This window comes from Strigops habroptila, chromosome 7 (assembly GCF_004027225.2).
Source record: "Strigops habroptila isolate Jane chromosome 7, bStrHab1.2.pri, whole genome shotgun sequence".
NCBI lineage: Eukaryota > Metazoa > Chordata > Aves > Psittaciformes > Psittacidae > Strigops > Strigops habroptila.
Genome location: NC_044283.2, coordinates 7,896,051 through 7,920,972, shown reverse-complemented (window position 1 = coordinate 7,920,972; position 24,922 = coordinate 7,896,051). Strand labels below are relative to the sequence as shown.

General features: G+C 39.5%; 1 protein-coding gene across 5 annotated transcripts in view; it reads left to right on the top strand.

The window, feature by feature from the left end:
* FAM53A (family with sequence similarity 53 member A) overlaps nt 1–24,922 on the top strand; it is a 71,864-nt gene that overhangs the window by 9,129 nt on the left and 37,813 nt on the right. For 3 of the 5 annotated variants that reach the window (XM_030492696.2, XM_030492698.1, XM_030492701.2), the window contains exons 2-4: nt 12,690–12,936; nt 19,832–19,886; nt 23,403–24,205. In XM_030492696.2, the coding sequence (XP_030348556.1) occupies nt 12,859–12,936; nt 19,832–19,886; nt 23,403–24,205 (936 nt within the window). In that variant the 5' untranslated portion in view covers nt 12,690–12,858. Of the gene's footprint in view, nt 1–5,176; nt 6,138–11,565; nt 12,026–12,689; nt 12,937–19,831; nt 19,887–23,402; nt 24,206–24,922 lie in introns of those variants that run through there. The other 2 variants (XM_030492700.1, XM_030492699.1) reach the window with 2 other exon arrangements.

The following is a 24,922-nucleotide window of genomic DNA, read 5'->3' as shown; positions in this document are numbered from 1 at the left end:
CTGCGGTCTTTTGAGCAGAGGTTTAGAAAGTTCAGTAATCCTTCTCCAAAGATGTTGAATGTTTGTTAGCTGAGGTTACTTCAGTCATCATCCTTTTTGGCAACATATGGTGGGTTAAAAGTAAGGCAGCATCTCCTAGTGCTGAGAAGTTAAAGGCAATGTGGATGGTGAAATGTGTATTGAGTGCTCTTTAGAATGTTAATACTTTTCTGTATTTTGATAAAAAAGATGAAGTATGGTTGCTTATTTTTAATGTTATGAAGTAGTAAAAGGGCTTTTATATTTGCATAAGATATAAGTAGCTTCACGATGCTATCCAAAACCTTTGATTTTTGCTGTGGAATAGTATGACTAAGAAGTATCCCTTACAATACCCTTGAAGAGATGGTGGCTGGCAAGGATTGAGGGTGTGGGTAAAGTGGGGATTAATGCCATGCTTGTTGCGTGCAGTGTTTGAGTACTTGCTTGTACAGCAAGGCATATCCCAGTTCCTGCCCTCAGGTTAGATATTTGGGCTGTTCCAAGCTTATAATAATTAACAGAAACAGGGATTTTATTGTTAGGAAGCTTTTTCCAGGCTTTTTTAGTTGGATGCATCTTGCTGTCAGTGGTGCTGCTAGGCAAGCTTGGCTGTGGAAACTGTGATGGGGCAACTGTGTTCAGAAGGGCTCTTTCAAAATGGGTTCGTACTTGGTTGTGGGAGGTTTGTCTGTGTTAAGTGTGCTCAAATTTTAGTAATCCATTCCAAAATACATGTATTTTTAGACTCAACTTTATAGTCGTGTTAAATATACAGTCTTGAACTTTGTAACTGGTTTGGGGGGGACCTTCCTTTCCCCTCACTCTTTTTCTTAGCTGAGCACAAGATCTGAAAGGATCAAATAAAACCAAAGTTATTTCAAAATTCTAAACCAGTTATTGAACTAATTACAAAAACTGAGCCAAACTGAAGCCTCTTGCACCTGCAGAAAAGGCTGCAGCTATCAAAAGCTTGTTTATTACTTCAGAACTCTTTGGGTCCAGGTGCTCAGCCAGTGACTTCCCCTAACGCAGTGGTTTGATGTTTCAGATATTCAGCAGAAAAGATGTTAGTGCTTTACGCAGACTGTAGTATGCTTAACCTTTGCATGAGTGAAGATGCCAGAAACCCAGATGTAATTGCAGAGGCTTATTTTCAAGTGTGTTAGATAAAAGCACACTTTTTAACTGTATTGAAAGATCATTTGAAAGATTAAGAGTTTTCAGGCGAAGAGCTGAAAGGACATGATTGCCTCTCTGTTATTGTTGACTTTATCAGGTAAATCTTTACTGTTTTGTCCTTCAGCTTGGTTACCAGAAGTTGATCTTGTCAGAATGCAGTCATCTGTAAAGGTAACTGCCCAAGTGGGAGGACACATTTCCTCTCCTAATGCTCATGGTCCTGTCTTCTCTTGCACTGTTGTCTGCAGATGTTATGTGCTTGACTCACTAGTCAAGTGACTTACCTGCCACCATTTAAAGCTGCTAAATTTCTGACCCAGTCAGTGAAGATCGAAACGAGGAGCTCTTACCTCTCCTCAGCTTTGATTTTTCTCCTGGCATTTTTGTGCTCAGATAAAAGTGAGTTATTCTGCCCTATATTGTCTGAAGTGTGGTCCATAATACTGGCGTGCTGATAGGCACCTTGTGCCTATTTGCTTCCCATACAGAAGCATGGTTTTGCTTTAGGGCTTCTGCGTGAGTAAACCTCACAGTTTGGACTCCTAGCGACTTCTATGAATCCTTCCATAGAACTTGCTTGCAGAATGACTTGTTTATTAAATATCTGATAGTGCTGAGGTCGTACACAGTGAAAATACTGAGCTTTTCCATCAGGCAGAGGGTGGTCTTTCAATATTCAAACAATCACACTGATGTAGTTGAGTTCACTGTTGGTTTTTTTCTCTACTTTATGTAGTCAGCTCTTACACAATGTAACTTTGTCTCATGAGATTTCTTTTAGTACATGTAGTTATAAATGCTTTTACTAAATACCTACTGCAGTAGTACCCTTGATTTGTCTTGACCTCGAGAGCAGTGTTTCCTGAATCCAGCTATTCAGTGTGCTGTGGAAGGCTGAATGCATAGACAAAGTCATTAGCTTGCTTTTGGAATGGTCTAGTGAACTAGTAAGAGCTGCATAGCTCAACTGAAGTAATTTTTATTGAAGTACCTTAATCAGTCTGGCAAGAGGAATGTCCCTGGTGGCACTTCAAGTAATATCTGAATTGAATGCTGAAAGCACACACAATATTGACACATACTGCATTTCATTCCATTATTTTAATGGACTTTAATTTGTGGTCTGCTCATAGTTGGAGTGCTTGCGGACTGTACTGAGAGGTCACGTGTAGCAGAGCAGTATATACATAGTGCGGATCTGTAGGGACTTCAGAAACTCATGGGATGTGCAAAACAAGATGGAAAACAACAAATAAAGTTGATATGAACTGTAGCTTAGCAAAGCAAGGAGCAGCAACACATTCTTCAAGCTAGCACTCAGTTTTGGTATTTATAGTGTGATCTGAGACCTCTATGTTAAAGAAAATTCTTGCTACTTGAAAGCAGTGTGATATTTAGGCTCTTTTTTTCCCCCCTGTGTTCTAATGGGTCATGTAACTAGATGGGTGTTGTGAAACTTGGGCTTTCAGTCTCCTTGAGGTGGTGTCTCCTGCCAGATCAAATTGAGTGTCTTGAGTAAAAATTACAGATGGTCAGCCATGACTGGGAGCAAATTTGGGCCATGAGAGGGAACTTGGTTGTCCGTTACACACCATACCTCGTATCTGTTCAATGCATTTCAGTGTTCTTTCAAGATAGATAATGTAGCAGAAAGCTTAAACTACTGGATAAAAGCCTGCATAGAACTTTACTCTTGTGTAGCTCTTCCTGTAATTTGCTTTCTTTTTTTTAGACTTTTAGGGTTTATATGAAAATATGTAAACAGTTTATTTGTCATAAACTGATAAAATAAGGATGTGCACATACATGTGTTCATTCAGTACAGTTGCACTATGATCTTTTGGAGAGTTACAGTTTTCAGAGACTGAAACTTCTCTTGTGCTGCTAAACTGGGCATAGGACTTTGTCATGAGAGGGAAATACTACTTGTAGTATTAACTAGGACAGGAAGGCTCGGAGAGAAGCATATTTCACGTTACTGTAAGCATTGAGCTGTATAGATATTTACAGAATACTGCTAAGCACTTGAGTTCTAAATTTAGCAGGCTCTGCAGTTCACCAGCTGTACTATTTACCGAGAAATATTTGGACTACTATAGGTTTCTTGTTTTTAATTTCCGTAGTTGCACGCAAGCTAATGTGAGGGAGACTTCCCTGCGTGCAGATTATATAGCTCATTAGATCCCTGAAATGCCATGAAGTAGCATCTTAACACAAGTGTTTTTCACCCGGCCTGAGGCCTCCAGCAAGAACATTTCACACTTGGGATCATAAAAACAAACCTACTACTTGGGCTTTTTATTTTAAACAAGCCAACCAGATGTCTGAAACCCTTCAGAATGAACCTGAAGGCAAATAGGGGGAGGTTTATTAGCTGTGTGTGTTTTGGGAGCAGGATGTATGGAAGAGATTTGTGTAATACCTCAGCTCCAAGCACACAGGGTTTGGTAATAGAACAGTACTTTAGTACTGATATTATTTCAATCTATCATGGAGGGGGGAGCAGGATGTGTGTGGAGTAGTCATCACTGTCACTGCTGTACAAGTTAAGGGGTAGAGCTACATGTTTTTTCAGGCCTGAGTACTTTTGAAGCACACACATGTGCTTGTTTGACTGCTCATTTTTAAAGGCAAACACTAAGAGAAAGTAGGTGATACTGCTGGTTTTTTCCATTGGCTTTTCTTCTCTGATGGAGTGAAGCAAATATCTTTGTTGTAGGGCCTGTTAATCTCCATCTGTATCTTTTCTTCACAAGCCTTAGAGTAAAATAAAATCTTATGGATCTTGTATAATCTGTATCACTTGCTTTAGTGGGAGTGTGGTAAGCTTAGGCTGGTGGTATGTATATTTCTTCAAATGCTGATATTCTCTGTAAAAATTACTATTTATAATGAGTCCGTTTTGTATCTTACTGGAGGCTTTTTATACTAAATAAATACTTCCATTGATTTTTTTTTTTTTTTTTTTAAATAGAATATTTATAAAAACAGTATGTGGAGGTGGAAATAATTCGTGTAGGACCTGAGCTGCTTTCAGTAATATCGTAGACCGAACATTATAGTAATACTCTTAACTGGTGGTTGCCCACTAGGTTTTGTTCTGAGCTACTCAAACAGGTAATAATTTTTAGTTTCAGCTACCATATTCTCAAAGTAATGGTTGTTAGCACCCTTAGTTCATAATTATGCAGAGGCAAAGGCTTTGGAGTTCATATATAAAAGCCTCAGTAGGCCAGACTTCTTGTTCCTCAACACTATGTTGTAGTCCTGTGCTTTCTGCAGGAATGCTGAGAAGAGGTAAAAAGAGTCCAACTGGCACATTGCAGGGAGATGACTGGTCACAGGCCAACGCTGATGGCTAACTCAAATGGAACTCCAAACATAGGTGGGAATGTCATTCAGCAAAATGAATGAAATCATTGCCTGTCATTTAAATAGTGATAGATTCTTTTAGGAAAGAGAGCGTAAGTAACAAAAGCATCTTAGAAAAGCATCTTTGTACAGGATAACCTACAAGGCACAGCTCATCTATTGTCCTGTCTGACAAAAGGATCCTTTAAAACATGCAGGATGATTTGTCTGCCATGTGAATGTTAGGTCTTTCTCAAGTATGAAAGACAGGTTTAAACCTGGGAGAGTGATGAGACTTCTTACTGATACGAGCTAGCAGTAATAAATGTGTTAACCTCTGGCTGGGTTGAGTTCTTAGCCCTAGTTTTCTGTGGTGATACATTCCCTGCTTTAATTAGGTGTGGCCTGGAAAAAGACTCTCAAGCTTATATCTCCAGCACTTCTGTGCTTTGAGAAATATACTTTATAAATTGTGACAAAGGTTTAACATCCCCTATCTCAACCGTTCCTTCACCTTTCTGGAGGGAGACTTTCCTCTTGGTTTAAAAACAAACCCAAACCACCTGATAGTAACTTTGAGACCTAAAGCATAGTATATTTATTTCAGACAGCAGTTCATCATGTAACAGAGTAAAATCTTCCGTTTTCTGATTAAAATTCTATTAAACAATATTAGCTCTTTATTTAGTCTGTGTTTCTCAGCCAAGCTGGATGAATTCTGCATCTGAGGAATGAGAAATCTATACACCAGAGTAATAACTTTAGTCTCTTTCCAGCACATCATCTAGCTGTGAGTTTTGCAAACTGGAAACCACCATCTTAAGCCAGGAAACTCTCTTTAGTTGACTTCCGGTGCTTCTGCTCACAGGTTTTTGTCCATCTCATAAGGGAGGCTTTGAACAAGGTCTGTTTCTTCAATCAGAAAAATCTGAGTACTGTTTGTTCCCTTTGAGTTGAAGGAATTTGCCAGAATGTGTTGAATCTTAAGTAAAATGGAGTTTAAAGGCTGTATGTGGTGGTTGAGGTTTTGCTTCCCTCTCGTAGGAGCTCTTGCATCTGAAGTGTGGGAGATGGAGTAGAAACAAGAGTGTAGGATGCAGCCTTATTTTAGTAATGGTTTATATTTTGTCACAGCTGTCTCAGTGACCGGTTGGTGTTAGAATGATAATACTTTAGGTTTAAAACAGTGAAATTCTGGGCTCCATAATTATTTCCCGCATTTGAGGCAAGTGGACCTAATATTTTTTCTCATCTATCTCTGGAGGCAATAACAACCTAATTGTAGTTTTTCAGCCTTAGAAGGGTGAAATATAGTCTTGTCTTGCATGGTAAGTGGGGTATGTTCTTCAGAAGAGAGTTCTGAGCTCTTGATGTTGCTTGTCCTCCCGGAGCCTGTGGAGTATCTGAAGAAACTTGACTCCAGTGGCTGTCAGTTAATATAAAGGATGCCTTCTAGCGTATTTTCCTTATCCTTTTCTGCAGTTTTGTGCTGGAGTTGTGGCAACCTTAATCCAGGCTTGAATGCCTCCTAATATTGAGGCTTCTTCTAATAAAAACTGGCTTGTGAAAGTACTGCATGGAGAAAGGTAAGAGATTCTGTAGCTCACGAAATATCTCTTTACTCTTTGAAAGAAACTCTGAATTGCGAATGTTGGAACTAACTTTGGCTTCATTTTGAGTTCTAGCATGTGTAGAGAGTAATGTTGAGCTTTACCTTATTTTGTCACATCTGAACTCTTCAGGGAGAGGAGCTCTTGTTTAAATAGGGTTTCCTAGATGGTTGTGAAACAATTTCTACAGAATACAAACTAGAGTTATAAACTGTTTGTCCCTTTTGGTTAGAAACCGATGTTCTAATACACTGGTTTTAAACTTTTTGTAGAGAACCTGAGAAAATAAAGTGGATAATGGTGCATTAAGAGAAGATCCCTAAAGTATAACATGCTGGAAGCACAGCTGTCACCCTCTAGTACCTACACCTCAAAACTTTGATGGATAATTCTCTAGCTGCAGGAAACTTTCTAATTAAATATCTTATTTTTAAGAGTTGATGTGGAATTTTGGAGGGTTGCAGAATAACCCCTCTGCAGATTAGTGCTGAAAAGGATAGAGTCCAAATAATTCTCTCCAAATGCCAGCTATCGAAAACCTTTCTGGGTTAAAAGTTATTTATAATAGCCTTATGTTACAAGGAATGCTTAGCCTCCCTGTGAACTTCTTAGCACTGTGGTAAATAATGTGTAGTTTTAAGAGTAGAATGTTCTCTTTCCATTTGGAAGCTGGAATTTTGCATGGCAAGAAACTAGACTTTATGTAGCTTTTTTTTTTTAGATGGCATGAAGTATTAGTTTAGCAGTTTCTAAAAAGCTGGTCTTCCAACTTAGTCTTGCTTCAAGCATAACTAAGGACAGATAATGCTCTGTTAAAACTTGATAAGTTTTGTGTGATGCTTCAATTCTGAAATGCTGCTTGGATGCTGCTGAAAGTGCCAGGAGGCAAAAAAATCACAACATCTTTCATCTAGACTCTAGTAGCAAAATCATCTAGATGTGCAGTTAGTACTGCTGGGGTGATTAGCTTCTTTGGCTTGCTGAAGCAGAGATAATATTTTAAAGGACCTACTTATCCGAGTTGGAATTTTGACTCTAGCTAATCCTTTTCTTCTGCTGGGAGCTGACTAAGTATGTCTTTATGGGATTGCTGGTAATAAGGGTTCCATGTAGCTCTCTAAGCAAAGACTAGGAGATGATGTGAAAGAACAGATAAGGGGGAACAACCTTCTGTGTTCTCACTGGGTCATTTTAATCCCATAGGTAGAATAAATGGGATTGCGATCGTCGAGAAACACCTACATTTGTGTTACGGGGAAATAATCTAAAATCTTGTGATCTTTTCTTTATCCAAGATGGAACTTCCAGAGGCAGAGGAGAAATTGTTAGCAGTGATTCAAACAAATGTAAATTTTCCCAGTGAGATGAGCTGTTGCTGGAACATTTTGTCCTGCAGCATGCAGAGGAGGAGGAGGAGTGGGTTGGAAATGAGTCTGGCTGCCTTTCTTTCTTAGAGCCAAGAACAGATTTTTTGAATTGGTTTTATGTTCTTCATCAGGACTCTTCAGCTCTTTGAAAGTAGGTTGTCAAATTGGATGAGCCTCTGACATCCTTTAATTGACTGGGAGGTTGGGTAATCCGTATTTTTAGTAGTCTTCCCAAAAAAGACCCCAGTGGCGTCACTAAGAAGATACAGAATTTGTGATACAAGCACTTCTTTTCTTCTATCTCCACCCTTAAATTTGGCAGAGATTTTACAAGTCATTACTACTTGTGGCTTAACTTTTAAAGAAATGAAACCTCTCTTTAATAGAACTATAGAGATAGAATAATAGATCTTTACTTTTCTCAGACTTCAGAATGTGTCATAGAACAGAACTTTAAATCAGGGATACTGATTCCATCACAGCTCATTCTCTAGCTGTGAGGAATGTTAGTTTTGGCTTGGGTTTGGAGTTTGACTTTTTTATAGTCCATTTATTTTGTTCCTTTTCTTTAGTCTACCTTTGAGCAATAAAATAGCTTCTCTTCCTCTCACCTCTACAACCCACAGCTTAAGGAGATCCTAGTAAGATTAAGTCTCTCCCAGGACAGAGACTGACTAACATCTTTTGTTAGGTGTGTTTCTCTTGGATGGCTCAGCTTTTTCACTCTTCTCCCTAATCAGGATCTGTAAAGGATGGTGTGCTAAGAGAAAGATGGCCATAATCTTGTAGGACTTCATCCAACTTGGAGCTCCAAGGGCTATTATTATTACTTTAAGGCTTGGAGGATCTTGGTGTTTGAACTTGCATGCCTGGCTTAGCCGCTGCCTGTAGAGACTTGGTGACAAGAGAGGTGTGTATCTTTGGGGTATACTTACAGGTTGTATAGAAGGCAGGGCATGTACTTGCAATGGTAGGCAGAACTTTTGATTGTGCTAAGATCTATGCCGTGAGGCAGCTGAAGAAACGTGAATTCACTAGGATCCATGTTGCTGTAACAAGAATGGTCAAATGGTTCTCATTACTGAAAACCTAATTTGTTTGAAGTTCTGAGCAGTTTCAGAGGGATTCAGCCTGATAAGCATAAGGGGCATGATAAGGAGCGAGTGGAAAAGAGAGGTAGGAGCCTTTATTCATCTCTGAAAAGAGAGCGTGGTGGAAAAAGTACATGAAATAAGCAGCTTACTATCTCTGTGGGTACATTAAATACATGCCACAGCAGAGGATCTTGAAACAAACAGAAATCCCCTAAATTGTGAAAATACCATGAGGAGTTTTCTGTAGTATAAGGAACTTCCTCCTAGGAGGTATTGAGGGCCAAAAGCTTATAAGGCTTGCAGATACGTATTAATGAAGCTTTAAAATGACAACAGCATAGTGAAGCTAGAGTGGCTCTTAAGAATCTCTTGTCTCCTAGCAGCCAATATTAATTAGCAAAGATGAGGGAAGCAATTCCTGGTAGAATATAAATAGCTCAACCAGAGTGAACCAGGACTTTGAGTTAAGGTGCTGAGGCTTCAGAGATGATTTTTGGATCACTTTGAGCTGGTAACTGTGACTAGTCAAAGGAGCATGAATTGGGAAAGAGGAGCAAAACGTATTCAAACCATGTTTTGGAAGGGGACATCTAATTCCCAATTATAGGAGAATTTCCTGCTCAGTGTGGGAAATGCTGATGTTAGAGGGCTTTGCTTTTCCCCTGACTCCGTGGTTGAACAGGTGCCTCGATAAGCAGTATCAGCATCCCACAGTATGCCCACGCACTCATTCGTGTCCAGTTCATGGCAAACCAGACTGGGGAACTGATCCAGCTGGAAAACAACCTTTCCCAGAAACAAAAATAAATGTTTTACTTGTATCTAACTACAAGAATTTCCTGATCTGGTTCTCTGTGTAGTACCGAAAGGCACTTGTGCTGGCACACTGCTGTGGGCAGCAAATAGCCAGAGAAAAAATACACTGATAGTTGTGACGGCAGCTGTCGTATATCAAACTGTAACCTGGAATGGTTTTCGTTGGTAGGAATGTGATGATGGTAACATTTTGTTCACTTAAAACATTCATTATGTCATCATTAGCAAGTAGGACTGCCTACTAGGAACAAATGTGTAGTGTAAAACAGTAGTACTGATGGCCATAGCATATGCCCAGCCTGGTGCCTTGCTTTAGGCCAGCATTAGTCTAGTGCAGCACACTGAACACCTAAAGGTGGCTGTCGTGTACCTTCTGGCTTTGTTTCAGAGTGGATTACATCTGCGTGAGACTGGTCCATAATGTGAGCTAAAGCACACTAAAGGAGGATGAGGAGCATGCTTTTGATCTGAACTAAAACTCCTACACTTGGGTTTTGTGCTTGGTATTAAGAAGTGGAATTTGCTGATGGGGGGAGCAGTAGAAACTGGGAGCTTATATGTGGAGGCTTGTCTGGCTAACAGCACTTTTTCACCCCTGTCCTATGGAGCCCTTAAATACATACTAAAAAATAAATAGAAGAACTTTTCTTAAAAGAGCATGTCTCACTTTAAGTATTTTTGGTAAATGTGGGTTGCTAAAATGAGAAACTGTTTTTGGCATTTCCACTTTGTTTGTGTTTCAGAACTGATTGTGCTGCACACTGTCAGAAAGGGCCCGAATGGTTGCAACTCAAGTCTTACTTTCAGTAGCTGGCAGGATATAAGAATGTGGATAACTGTACTATTCGGCTTGATTCTGAAAGTGCCCTGACACTGTGATTTCGTTTGCCTCCCCTTTATCCTTTCATGCAACTGAATGTATTGGTTCATTAGCTAAAGACTGATGTCCTTCTGTCTCTTCTCTCCATATTCTAGCTTGCATCATGCTGACTTAAAATTTCAGTGAAACATCTGAAATTAGAAGAGCTAAGCAAAGCATAACTGCATTATAGCTAACTAATTAGAAATCAAAACCTTGTTCCTCCCTTGGTTTTGGTAGCTTTATTGGATTTGCTTTTTTCCTTAAGGAACAAATTCATACATGGCCCTTCCAAACAGAAAAGTAATTAAACACCTGCTGAACTTCCCAGCTGGTTCTTAGTAGTAGCCTCTTAGTTGTGGAAATACTAATCCTTAAAATGAATCTGAAAGTCTTTGTGCCCGTTACTAAGCTCCTCACCTGCAGTATGTTTCCAGTCTGTATATGGACAATTTCTGACACAGTCGGCCTTCCTTTTGACTTCTCTTCTGTGTTTCTGTGTCTAGCTTAAACTTCCCCAGGTTTCAAAGGGACATTACAATGTGTGATTTTGCTACTCTAAATACTGCTCCCTTCACACACTTGCCCTTAAACTTGCATGATATTTCATGACCCCCACTTCGCTTTGGCACATGCTTACATTGAAAAGGGTATATGCAGCCAGAGAGCGTATGAACTTGAGTGCTTTTGATACTTGACTTGGTGTAATTTCAGAACAAGATGTGGTAGATATTTCAGATTGTTGGGTGCTTTCCTGAAAGATAGGGCATGTTCTGTAAAAACAGACCAGTGGAATATCCAGACATCTGGGTAGCATTATTTGTGGTTGAAGAGCACTTGTAAGCATTCTATTTAGCACGTAAAAGTAGATAAGAGAATGAGGCCAAAAGATTGGCGGAATCTATAGTTGTGGAAAAGCTCTCAGGCTAAGAGGGAGGCTGTTACGTATCAGACATCCGTGAAGGTGAAATAGTGCATGGTTAGCATGTGAAAATCATATTTGAGGATGTTCTCAAAGGCAACAGGTTTAAAAGATAATCTAATGTTGCCATTAATGCTATTAATATCTTAGTTTTAAATGGGTTTAACTTGGGTCATGGATTCATGGCTTTTTTCTTGCTAAACAGCTGATAAGCAGTGTGGAAGAGACAATATTTTATGGAAACATTCATTTAGAATTACCTTCTGCTGTTTTTTTGCTGTAGACTTTAAAACCTAGCAAACAGAAGTAAACTTCTGGTCCTAGTAGCATCAGTGTTCCTTCTTCAAGGCTTGTGTTGCTTTGTTTAAATTTGGAAATACCTATGTGTGAAGTCATGTGGAATAAGCGTTCCCTGAAGGTATTGTGAAGAAATTACAAATAATACTAATGTAGACTTGCTTTTGGAAACTGAAAGTGAATTTGAGAACTCTGTGAGCCTGGAAGACACTGTGGTAGAAGAGGGGAAAATGAGGAAGCTGAAGTTCTGTGGTTTTGTTCTGGTGGTTCTTGAGAGTTGGAAGAATGAGGTGGAGTTGAGGAAAGTACGGATGTCCACTTGCTGTGGTGAAAACCACCAGCTAATAAAGACTTTTAGAAGATAGTGAGGAACGATGTTGCAGCAGTTAAGGGTTACTGATACTGAGGGAAAAGAAGAGGGGAGAAATTGTGTTGAGGATGTTTAGGATAGAAAGAGGCAGCCAGTGAACCTGGTGCTTTTGATTTAGCTGACTGCTCACAGAATAAAGGTATCTAAGCTTTTGTCAGTGATGCTTTTATGTGTATGGTAATCTGTCCTGCTTACAAGTTTAAGATCTTGTGTTTGCTGACAGGTAGCAATTACATAACCTTTAAAAAAGAAAAAACACAGGGAATATATTAAAGGTAGCTGAGGATTTGGAAAGTGGATGTAGCATTTGAGCTACCCACTGCTCCAGCCGCCTTTTAAGAAGGGATTAGCAATGAAACAACATGGTAGAATGTCTTAAAAAGGCAAATAGTGTTAAAGATACAGAACAGTATGGTAGGTATCTGCATCTTTCATACACTGTTCTCATATACCTGGCTAAGACTTCAATAGCAGTTTAAATGAGGAAAAGCTTAAGCCTTTTCTTCTGCCTTGGATAAAAATCCTAGGTAGAATCAGACTAATAGTAGGAAACTGCCAAATATCCTGCTCTTTACTATGTATGACTCTCATCCCCCTTCTGAAGTTGTCATCAATGGAATCTCAATAGGAGCATTCTTTCATGAATAGATGTGTAATCTGAAATGCCAGGCATTTCAGCATTGGTCAGAGTAGTATACTTGCATGAACAAATGGTCCAAACATGAGTCCTGTAATTACAACATTAATTATGATGTACTCAAGAATTGTTCTGACTTCTTCCTTTTTCTGCCCCAATTTTACAGAAAATCAGACATGATACACTGACAGCATCTGGAAATAAACTTTGGCAATAAGATGGAAGCATAAATCTCAAGACTTAAAACCAAACCAGAAATGGCTCATGAGTATTGAAAGAAGAGACCAAAAAGCCTCCAACACTTCTGTGTGAGCAGTGGAAAAGGAGCAACTACCATGGTAACACTAATAACAGAAAAGCTGCAGAACCAGAGCTTGGATGATCTGACGTGTAAAACGTACAGTATTAATCTGGTAAGGATCTACCAAAATAACATGTAATAAATGTGAAATGCAAAGTAGGTTAAGAATAACTCAAAACTACGTAACAAATTCAAGAATGTAGATCAGCCAGAATTCAGTTATTTAAGTTAGGACTGGTTTGCAAGGTGGATGAGAGTTATAAGGAGCAGGGGGGGAAGTGAAACTTCAGTGTATGGTCCTTCTTGAAATAGTGCTGCTTTATTTAAATTATCTTTTTAACCCTGTAGTTTCATTTTAAATAGTGAAAAGCCTGTTCTCTTAAAAAAAAATAGTGTTTTAATGACTTCAGAGAGGTATTTAAACTCAGGATTCCTTTTACCCTAACAAAAACCACAAGTACTGATATGTGGTGAAGTTTTCTTCATATAGCCAAGTGCTTGATATCTGACAACAGAATTTACTTACAAAATCAGTGGCTGCTATGTAGGTAACTGTCAGCACTGGGTAGAAGGAGAATGGGTCACCCAGTAAATACGGCTGAACTGAAAATCAGGTTACTAACTACCAGACTGTTGTTGGTGCTAGTAGATCCTTGCTTTACCAGAGTGTCAGATGCCTGGTGCTCTGAAAAGCTCTGTAATATTTACTGGGTTATTTTCAGCCAGTTTAATCTGTGGGTCCGTGGTGTGGTTCAAGCATGCTATTCGGACACTAAGAAATCTATTCTGTCTTACTTGTGAAATGGGATATTACCTATTCTAGAGTGAGTAATGCAGAATAGTCTTCTATTCATTTTGGATGCCCCCCTGGGAACACTAAGACCATATTCTTCATGTAATACACCAACTTTATTTCATTGACTTTAATTGTAATGGCACCCTTCTGTAGGTCAAACTTGCCAATGAAAAACAACAAAAAAAATTTTGCCTAAACCTTGAAGTATTGTTCAGCTCCAGTTATCTTTTCAAATAGTAAATAATCCAAGCACTGAACCTGAAGTGCGTTCAGTTACTTTAACAGTAAGATTTCTGCCTGTGTTGTGACTTGTACTTAAGTAGCTGAGCTGCTTCCATATGTATTTCACAAGCCCAAACCAGGTGAAGCAAATCCTCAATGTTGTACAAAAGCACCTGCAATTTTCATATGTGAAGTGCTTGACCCTTGGTCCAGTACTTTGTTCAGTAGTCTAATAGTAGACGTAATCAAAGGCTTTATTTCTAAAACTGTGACAGGTCCATTTAGAATTCTTCTAATAACTTACTTGACTTTACTATCTTCACTTTAAATATTCTTGAAAGGCAGGTATAAAAGTATTGGGATGATGTTAACTGTCTTAGAAGTGCTTAATCAGCTTACATTTATTTTGGCTAGCTTGATGAAGCACTTGAGATACAGTTTGTAGGAGAATCTGCTGTATTCTTGAACTGGCAAACTCATCGCTTGTAACTAAACTCTGGGCCTAGGTGTGAGCCAGTGATGACCTGTAACCAATATCAGTGCTTGTAACTAAGCTTATAGTGGCATTTTGTAATTCCTAATTTTTGAGGCACTAAAGTTTGCATAAGTTTTGAAAACTGAGCTGTCCTTTTACTAATAGTCGCTGTAGGTTTTGGACCAGAGACTTGCAAGAGTAGTGAATGATGTATTACTGCTTTTACACTGTATGGAGTCTATACAGGAGTGTATTAGCATGCTGTAATGTGTTATAGGTTCGTTGGTTTTTAGTCTTGCCCTTATCTGTACTTACAATAAAGCACAAAGGAGTGGAAAATAGCAGATGATGTCTCATCAGTGGCTTTGTCCTCACCCTTCTGCTCCTCTCCTCTTTCATCAAGTAATTGGTTTTGTAAACTCTTTAGTTCTTGCAGAAAATGAGTTCTGAGGCCAGGAAAACATTCTGTTTGTACACAATGGCAGCTTGGAAAAGTGTGGAAATCACAAAGGAAGGTGTATAAATGGAGAAGCAAGTATAAATAAAAGCATGCAACTAGGATGCTCCCTATGAAAAAGGTTTCATGGGAGCAAATGATGGCTTCTTGACTAAAACATGAACCTAAGATAAAGCACCCTTTTTCTACTAGTAAAAAGACAACTGCTGAATTTTAATAAGGGGGAAAAGAATGCTAGTGGGTGTCTTGAATCTGCTCTAGCACACTTAGACTTCTTGGCAAGAAGTTCAGGTTAATGCTGTAGTTTCTTCTAATAGCAGTAGGAATTTAGAGCCATTCTGAAATGGTTGTGCCTGCACCTTTCATTACTTGTGCTGGCACAAAGTTCTGTGGGATCATGCAGTGAATTGTATTGTGAGCTGATCAAGGCTTAAGTCTAACCTTTCTTGCTCAGGTTAATGTTAACCCTCATCATTTCATGATTCTTTTCATAGGGCATCTGCACAAGTGTTTGTCTTGGCATAAGCAGGTAAAATAGCTGAGGAAAAGCTATTCTGTAATACAGCTTGTAAATGAGGGTTATAAAAGAAAGAACAGCTCTTTCAAAACTAGTTACCTTCCAGCTAGCCAAGCTGGGCATAAAGACAACATATATAGGACATAGTACACTTCATTTGTGTAAGCTGTATGATGACCAGCTACCTTTACCTGCTGCCTGAGTATGTTGTAAAGTACTGGGTGTAGCTGCTTTTACTCCTCTATTAAATGAATTACACCAGCTTGGAAAACTAGCGTGTCATTTGGCCATGCATGCTCAGTAATGTTGTACACTCTTGTGCTGCACCTGCCTTCAGGAAAAATACCACGAATTATTGAGTTTCCTTCTGTAAAAGCAGGAAGGTTGTCGCAAGTTCTTAAGTGAGTAGAACAGTATCCCTTGGTTGATTGACTCCTCAACAGTGAGATCTTATGCAAGCATATTATGGCTTTCATGAATTGACAGCATCATTCAAGGAAACAAGGACCAACTGTTTGATTTAACATAGATCTCTTGAGAGCCTTAAGAGTCTTGAGGGCTTTTCTATGTGTTCTGGCTAAGCCTGTACTTTTTGGTATTCATGTAGGTGCTAGTATTGTTTAGTGATGAAACAGTGTGTGAGATGCAAGACTTCAAGGTGTGTTATTAGGAAGGAAATGTGAGCATCTCCAGAAAAGTATTTGTGGAAGGAAAAAGCTCTACTATAAATCCCTTCTGTACATTTGGGTTTTCATTGTTTTTAATTTTCATGAAGCTGACTTGTGTTGAAAGACTTAAAACTGGGCTGACTTCCTTGGATGGAAAGCCACTAGCTGAAAGTCTCGAGGGCTGAGTCTAAAATGTGACTTGACTTAATTAGTACTTTATATTCTGAGAAAAGGTCAAATGCTTCTCACTACTTCCTCTCTAGTCATATTTGGAGGCTATTTGGTAGGGAGATGGAAGTCTACCATGGCCTAGTGAAACAATGACAGTCCCATCTGCATGGTGGTGGTTAAATTAGTACTTGAATAATAAACGCTGGCTTTTCTGTGGTTTCGGAAGAATGCTGATAAATTGGAGGAACTCGAATATACTTGGAAACGGGAGAAAATGCCTTGAAATAAAAGAACTAATTTTAAAATTGTGAAGATCAAGAAGTCATTCTGAGAATAATGAGCAGGATAGCACAGGCTGTGAAGCTCTTCATGTAGTACATTGGAGTGTATGCAGAAGAACAGCCAGATTTATTTTTTACAGCTGGGTCTTCACTAGCAAAGAGCCCTTTTTAAATTAGTGGTGTAAATTGTAATTCATTGTCAGTCTCACTTGCGTGCCTTTTCCATTTACTTGGTTCAAGACTAGGTGTCTTTTGACATGAGTATTTTAACTCAAGCACAGCTGTTGAGCCTCAGTAAACCAATTGAAATTTGCAGTGCTGTCTTAAATGCCATACCGTGCAATTCCTTTCCTTTTGAGAATAGTCTTTCCAAATGCACAAAAGAGGTTCAGATCCACTTTCTTGCATGAAGCTAACAATTCCAGCCTTAGGTGAAACTTGTAGTTTCATTGTGTTTGTCTTAAAATGTGCCTTTTCCCAGGAAGTTCTCAAGAGTCATCAGACTTTGGTGGGGTTTTCACATAAAAAGCAATAGTTGGAAGATGTATGTACGTGACCTCTTGAGTTTCCTCTTAAGGAAAATGACCTTGTTGAATAATCTAGCCTTATTCTAAGGAAGATTTCCTTCACACAGCAGGTAGCAGGCTTCCCTGTCAAGGTTCTTCAGCAATTGCAATTTCTTCTGAAGTGTAATCATAAAAGAGTTCTTCATTCAGAAAGCTTCAGGTAGATCATAGCACAAAGGGAGTGAATGGGGGAGGGTAGAGCGTGGCCAACCCAGGAGACCTGATAAACTGGTTCAGTGCCCTGTTACAGTAATATCTAGTGGGAATTGTGCTATGTGCTGTATAGATAAAAACGATCCTCCCTCCTATAAACAATTTACAGCCTGATAGTCTACTCAAATTTGCACTTCCTGACATCATTAAAATACGCTAGCAGATAGCGTTTCCGGGTATTTTTAGTGTGACTTATATAACTTGGCTTCTAGATCATAAAGGAGATTCTTTTACTTGTCTCCTTCGTCACCCTGAAGTGCCTTGAGCTTTTACTAAGTGCAGCTTACTGTCCCTTACCTGCATATGATGTCACATGTGACATTTAGTGAGGGGTTTTGGTCTGAGTCTCCAGAGAATTAGCACCTTTTGTAACTTAATAAGGTTCTGTATAAATGATCACTGAAGAGTTGTAGTGGTAATGTCTGCTCTGTCATAGAACTGGGTTCTGACTTCACTAGGAGCTGATTAGAAATAGCTAAGAGGATGGGGTGGTTGTCAGGGTTAGAGAACATTGCGGTTCTCTGTAGTATGGATAGTCTGTGTGTATGTGATCCCACTTTTTCTATGCCCTCCTCAAAAAATGCTATTAGTGCTTTGCAGCTGTCAGACACAGTAGTTTAGTCTCTACCTGATGGACAAGACTTTTTAAGGTGATTAAAGTGCAGGTAATGAAATAACTCAGGCATTCGTGGAGAGAACCTTGTTAAGGATGTATTTGGCTGAAAACTACTTGTGAAAACTAAATATTGATCTAATCGCCACATGGGATTGTCCTTGAGGTTCTGTTCCTTCTAAGCATTGAAGACCTTAGCCTGTGTGAATGGTCTTTTAAACATCCCTTATGTTATGATTAAGTCATTCTTACTGCCATTTTCCCTGAGGGTCGAGATACGTTAGCTAAGACACTTGACACAATTCTGTTACAAAAGTCTTTTCCTTAGCTTCTGATAGTTGAATAGGTTGGTATTGCCTTTCATTTGGGGAAAACTGGAGAGGGAGGAATTTGCTGAAAAACCTTATCTTTAAGTCTCCAATTTGTTTGCTTCCCCTTCAGGGACAGCTGAAATGTAACTATTACTGTTATCTTAATGTGCTCTTGTGTTCTGTATGATACCTTATTAGCTGTTTAGAGTAAACAATTCATACTGGCTTTTTAAATATATGTGTGTATATATAAGTGGCAACTGCAGCTATGAAAAGCAAACTAGTAAAAGTGACTGCTGCTGCTGCTGTCAAGTTGCAGGCTTCAGATGGTTTGAATGGGGCTAATTGAATCTCAATCAGATTTGCAGTTAAACTTGGGGTTCTGCTCTTTAAAGTAGCCTTCTTTAAGTTAAGAATGCATCTACAGTTGCAAATGTAGAGTAAAAATCAAATGGCTTGTTTCATATGCAGACATTGCTAAAAAAAGAATAAGATTAAATATGTGATTGTTGTCTTATCCTTTCATCTGTTCCATTATTTCCTACCTCAAACAATAACACCAAGGGAATATTACCATAGCTTGGTGTTTGTGTCTTGTGTGGGGCTCAAGGATATAAAGTTGTCACTAGCACTCCATGTGCTGCTGTACAGCAAGAAAAGCTTTGTAGCACAAGGATGTTTGTTTAAAAATTGACTTTGTATCTGGAAAGGAAGTGTATGTACAATGCTATCTTCTTTGGCTATACACAATAAAACAATGCTCACATAAAGTGTGTTGCTCTCTTTCAAAGCAGTTTTCTTCTTCATCCTGAGGTGGTGATGGGCGAGTAAATAATGACCCTTGGACTCTGATGGAGTCTTAAGCTTATAACTCCTTTATAGGAGGCTGGATATCAAGCTCTATTCTTTCTCAGAGATCTAAACCCTTTAAGAATGCCTTTGTAGTAATATTTTCTAGGTGAAGTTAGTTAAGAAAATGGAAAACCTGCATACAAATTTGTCCTACTGTGCAGATGCTACTGATGAGGCTTCATCATAAATTCTGAAGCCTTTTACACGCAAACATGGTTTTAAGCAGGGCTTTATATTGTTTCTGAGTAGTGAGCCGTTGCCAATAAACCATGATTTCAAAGACTGTCAGTCTGCAAAAGATGATTTTTGGATAGTAAGGATTTTTTGTTGACTTTTGTACTCTAAGAAATAAGCAAACGTTTTGCTACACTGGTTCTAAGAAAACATAAAATACTGGTAAAGCCTGATTGAGATAATGTTCATGGTGGTGACCCTTAAGAGCTTGTATATTGAATTTAGATAAAGCTATTCCTGTCTCGTAGTTGAAGATGAAGTGTTTTGCTTGAAGATTGAAAATGGAAACCCAATTGTTAGCCTGTAATTTCCTCTCCACTGAAATGAGAATTGGATCGAAGCTTTTTCTTTAAGGATGAATTATTGCTCTGAATTTTGCAGTTTATTCACATGGGCTAATGTTGCAACTCTTGAAACAGGTTGATACCTCACAATATATCAGAAAACATTAGAAATATCTAGATACCAGAGGTTTTATTTATGAAGATCAGCTGTTCAGGAATTTCTTCAAGATACCCAGTCCTTTTAAAGACATTGTTAAATGCACATATAGGGGAACTGAAAACTGCATGCAGTATCCTATGCTGACTGTTTCAGACAGTTAAAACTTTTTTCTTCTGATTGATTTCAGTACTCATCTGAGAAGCTGAACAAAAGTGGCAGCTTGTTCCCTTTCGAAATCAATGGTAAGTTCTTCAGAAACCTTAGCTGTGTTTTACTGAGGTAATTGGTATAGCAAGCAGCCTTTCTTTTGTAAATAAGGTGAGGGGGATGGAGCATGCTATTGTAGAGCCTGCTGGTTTAAGCTGGTCTTGGAACAATACTGGGAATAGCTGGTTGTTGGTTTTGTGCTTGTGATCTGCTTTGCATAGTAAAAGCCCTTGTAACACGTTTTTTTTTTTGGTTCAATATCTGCTATGCTGTACAGAAGCACAGCAGTGCTGTTTTTCATGCTAAACATCCCTTCAGGTTCCTCAACCAGCAGAAATCTTTATACACCTTCTTACATGCTTTACCATGTAGAATATCCAGCATGATGCAAGCCGTAAGTTGAAGTCCAGTGCCTTCATACAAGTGTTATCTGCATTTCCCACTTTGGTCCTATTAGAATAAGAGTAAGTTGTATCTAGCAAAAATTAAAATGCCACTTACTGAAATGTAAACTTTGTACTGCTTTATTAAGGGATAGACTTGGAATTTTGCATGGTCTTTTGTGTTTTTAAGGACGGAGGATTTTTATTCAGTGGGATTCCCTGTAAAATGCGAATCTTGGTTTGTGTGAGTTTTCAGAGAGAAATGGTATTTTCATCTTGAATACCATTACCAACAAGGCAGATACCATGGTGGGAGTCTATAATAGACCACCAAGACAGGATGAAGAGGTAAACTATAGTCTATAAGCAGCTGAGAGAAGTCTCACAATCGCTGGCCCTTGTTCTCATGGGGGACTTCAAATTACCAGATGTCTGCTGGAAGTGCACTACAGCAGGAGAGGAAGCAGTTTATGTCCTGGAATGTGTGGAAGAGAACTGCCTGACACAGCTGGTGAGAGAGCCAAATAGGGAAGGTGCCCACTGGATGTCATTTGTGAACCGAGAAGTACTTGTGGGTGATGTGATGGTTGGATGGTCTTGGTCATAGCGATCATGAAATGACACTAAGGAGAGGGGGAGTTAGCAGAACTGTTGCTTTGGACTTTCAGGGGTACTTTGGCCTGTTTAGGAGCCTCATTGACAGAGTCCCTTGGGAGGCAATCCTGAAGGGCAGAGGAGTCCAGGAAGGCTGGACATTCTTCAAGAAGAAAACCTTAAAGGTGAAGGATCAGGCCTTTGCTAGGTGCTGAAAGATAAGCCAGTGAGGAAGATGACTGGCCTGGCTGAGCAGAAAGGTTTGCCTGGAACTTAGGTGATAGAAGAGAGTTAATGACCTTTGGAAGAAGAGACAGGCAACTCAGGAGGGGACTGCAAGAATGTCATGAGGTTATTCAGGGGGACAATTAGAAGGACGGAAGCCCAACTAGAACTTAATCTGACTACTGCCATAAAAGACAATTAAAAATGTTTCTATGAATATATTAGCAAAAGGAGGGCTAAGGAGAATTTGTCCTTTATTGGACACCAGAGGAATCATAGTGACAGAGGATGAGGAAAAGGCTGAGGTACTTAATGCCACCTTTGCCTCAGTCTTTAATAGTAAGACCAGTTGTTCTCTGGGTACCCAGCCCCCTGCGCTGAAAGATGAGGTCAGGGAGCAGAATAAAGCCTCCATAATCCAAGGGGAAATGGTGAGCGACCTGCTACACCACTTAGACACACCCAAATCTGGGTGGGTCTGGATGGGATCCACAGGAGGGTACTGAGGGAACTGGCAGAAGGGCTCACCAAACTGCTTTCAGTTATCAGCAGTGTGGCTAACCAGGATGGTCCCAGTTGAATGGAAGTTAGCAAATGTGGTGGAGACACCATCCCTGGGGGTATTTAGAAGATGTGTAGATGTGGCAGTTGAAGGATATGGTTTAGTGGTGGACGTGGCAGTGTTCGGTTGGAATTGGTGATCTTAGAATCGTTTATGTTGGAAAAGACCTTTATGGTTCTACCATGTAAACAGTTAAAACACACGTGCAGCTTGTGACTTTATTTCTCAGTATACTTTAAACCCGCTTCCCAATCTGGGAGAAAGCTTCCTAAGGCTTTTTAAAAATCAGGGCAGTCCAAGCTAGCAAATTGTCCTACAGTACATGCAAGGAGTTTCAAACATTATCTGGATCCCATTGTGTCGGCTATTTTACTTGCATTGAATTATGGATGGTCCCTGCCTTGAAGAGCTTACATGCTTAAGGCAAAGCACAGTATGTGGTTGTACCCATCTGAAAGAATGGAGGAGGAAGGACAGAGGAATTCTAATAAAACATGTTGTTTGAATAGGCCAGCTGTCTGCACAGTTAAATGATTTTGAGACAATAGGCTGTTCTTTAAATAAGATTGAAATAAACAGGATAATCCATGACATACTTTGGGCATGGAACATGTACAACTATTTGCGTTTGCAATTTTTAAAGCTACTCAGCAAATCTTTTATCTGTTGATTACTCTAAAACTTAGGCAGCTATAAGAATATACCAGTATTTAAAGTTATATCTAGGTTCTTAAAATAGGCATTGGGGAAAAACTTGTTATTTTAAATACCCTTTCTTTAAAGCTGGGATAAGTGAAACTTACTTGGCTAATTGGTTTAAATTAGCAAATTTTCTAACCAAGCATGAAGCACTGTTAACTGGCCAACAGTTTTGCTGCTTTTCAATTTGCAAATCCAAAGTCTGCTGTAGTTCTTCTTACACTTCATTGTATAATGTGGAGGAACAGCTGTAAAATGTGCAGAATGTTCTCAAAGAAACGCTTTACAAAAGAGCGAGAGGCTTCACTGGCAGACTGCTTTTAACCCAGCGTTGCCACTTCAGATGAGAAGTCGTGCACTGTGGGTTATGCCTGTATTCACAGTGAAACTTGCAGGAGGTTCTTAAGGGATACTTGCTTTATTTTATGCATTGAATTAAGATTTTTATCCCCTACACTTTGAGTATGAGCAAGAAAAGGAAACGACCTGCAATCTGCTTTAACTTTATACTGTTTCTAATTTAAAGTAAAGCTTTTCACACCACAGAATGCGAACGCCCATCTCTTTCGAACTTCTTCTTTGTTAAAGTATTCTTAATAGAAAAGCATAACAGCCAAATGAAGGACACCAGTCTGAGAGATTATCCTGCTCTTTTATTAAAAAAATAGAAATTCCCTGGTGGGTTCTTGCATTACTTGTTAATAATCCATTTTAGTTGGACCATAAGTTGTTCACTGTTACAGGTTTTAATTTGTGGTATGTATTGTGCACTAGGAAGCAGGTAAGGAAGCTGTCCCTGTTCCTCACTGAGAAACACAGTGCTGAAATCTTTCAGTATACAACAAGCAGCATTAACAAGGTTACATACATACTGCAATCCTGGATTGGCTTCTGAAATACTTTAGTCTTGGTTTTTGAATTTTCTACCCTTTTTAAAATGGATATGTAACTGTAGTGTGATTTTAAGATCTGGATATTCATGGCTCATCCTTCTAAGCTTGAGTTTGAGTCATGGTTTTACATTAAACTAGGTTTAAAACAAATTGTCTTTTTCACATCTTTCACCCGCATCTTTCTTTTCTTTTCAGAAGAGAGTCCTTGGAAAGCTTTAAATGGCGGTTACCCAATCCAGACTGACACAACAAGGAATTCAGCTTACCCTTTCCCAGTGTGCCCATTTAGCACCAGCACTGCCAGTAATGGTAGTCTGCAGTGGCAGCAGGAATCTTCCAGTACATCTATGGTGTCCGGATGGATAAGTGAATTAAACCTTAACGAAAACTCGGGTCAACCCTTGGCACCACCGACAAAACGCCATTGCAGGTCCCTGTCTGAGCCAGATGAGCTGGCTCGCTGTCGGTCCCCGTGGAAGCCTGGCAACTCAAAAGTTTGGACTCCTGTGTCAAAGAGACGGTGTAATAGTGGCGGTAGCGCTACCTTGCAACGCTGCAACAGTCATGGAAGTGCTACCTTACAGAGAAGCACAAGTATCAGTCTGCCACAAAACATACTGTCGCTCAATAATGTCTTCACTATCACCAGCTTCAACACATCACCAGTACCCAGACCTTCCTCTGCCAGCAGCGGGTTTGTGGACAGTAGCGAGGGCAGCACAAGCTCGAGTACCCGCTGGAATTCTGGAGGCCCTTGTGACTTTAACCCAAGGCGCCGCCTCTCCCTCTCCCAGGAGCACATCACCGAGACAGGAAATCTCTTGCCTTCAGCCAACAGCACTCCCACCTCCACACCCGAGCTCAGCCGGCGTCAGGGCTTGTTGAGATGCCGCTCTCAGCCTTGTGTTCTGAATGAAAAGAAGAGCCGGCTAAAGCGCAGACGGGAGGAGGATGTACGATGGAACAGGCCATCGTTAGACTTTTTTAAAATGACACGGGTGAGATTTTACTTTCCTCAGTGTGTGAAGGGAAACCCTTGCAGAAAGGCTGTTTCTAGATAAATTGAACTAAGGGGTTATTTACAGACTTGCTTGTGTGTTCTTATACTGATACACATCACCTTCAGCAGTATAGCAGGCTCCTTATACTTGCTATATAACCTAAAGCTACTTACTTTTTGTTCCCAAAGCCCAGTTCTTAAAGTCCAATCTGCTTGATATAGAGTACAAAGAGCTATGAAAAGATGCTTGAAGCAGAGACCAAAGAAATGGCTTGACTTCTCCATGGTTCCCTTTCATTTTGAAGGGGGGGTGGACAGGCTAGCGAAAAGGTTGTGCCACTCTGTTCCCAGAGTACAGTGTGCAATGATTTCTAAATCATCTTGGTGTAAATCTGTTTGGTTAGCCTCCCCTTGCAGTTTAAGTAGTTCCATAATGTTAAATGAGAGAAAGCAAACCCCTATATAAATGAACTAACGAAAGAAAATGCTAATAAGCAGTCTGAAGTTGAAGTAGTGCTCTAATACAGCAGCTGCAGATGCTCTGGCTCAATGGAGAGGTGTTTTATTCCAGTTATTCAGAATTCTACTTTCCTCATGTAAGAATAAAAGTTTTGATATAAAAAAACTAGTAAACTCCAGTTCAAGCCTACGCTTTGCATGTAATACAAATGCATGTGCACGGCTCACTTTTCAAAGCTTCTGTGTCCACAGAGGC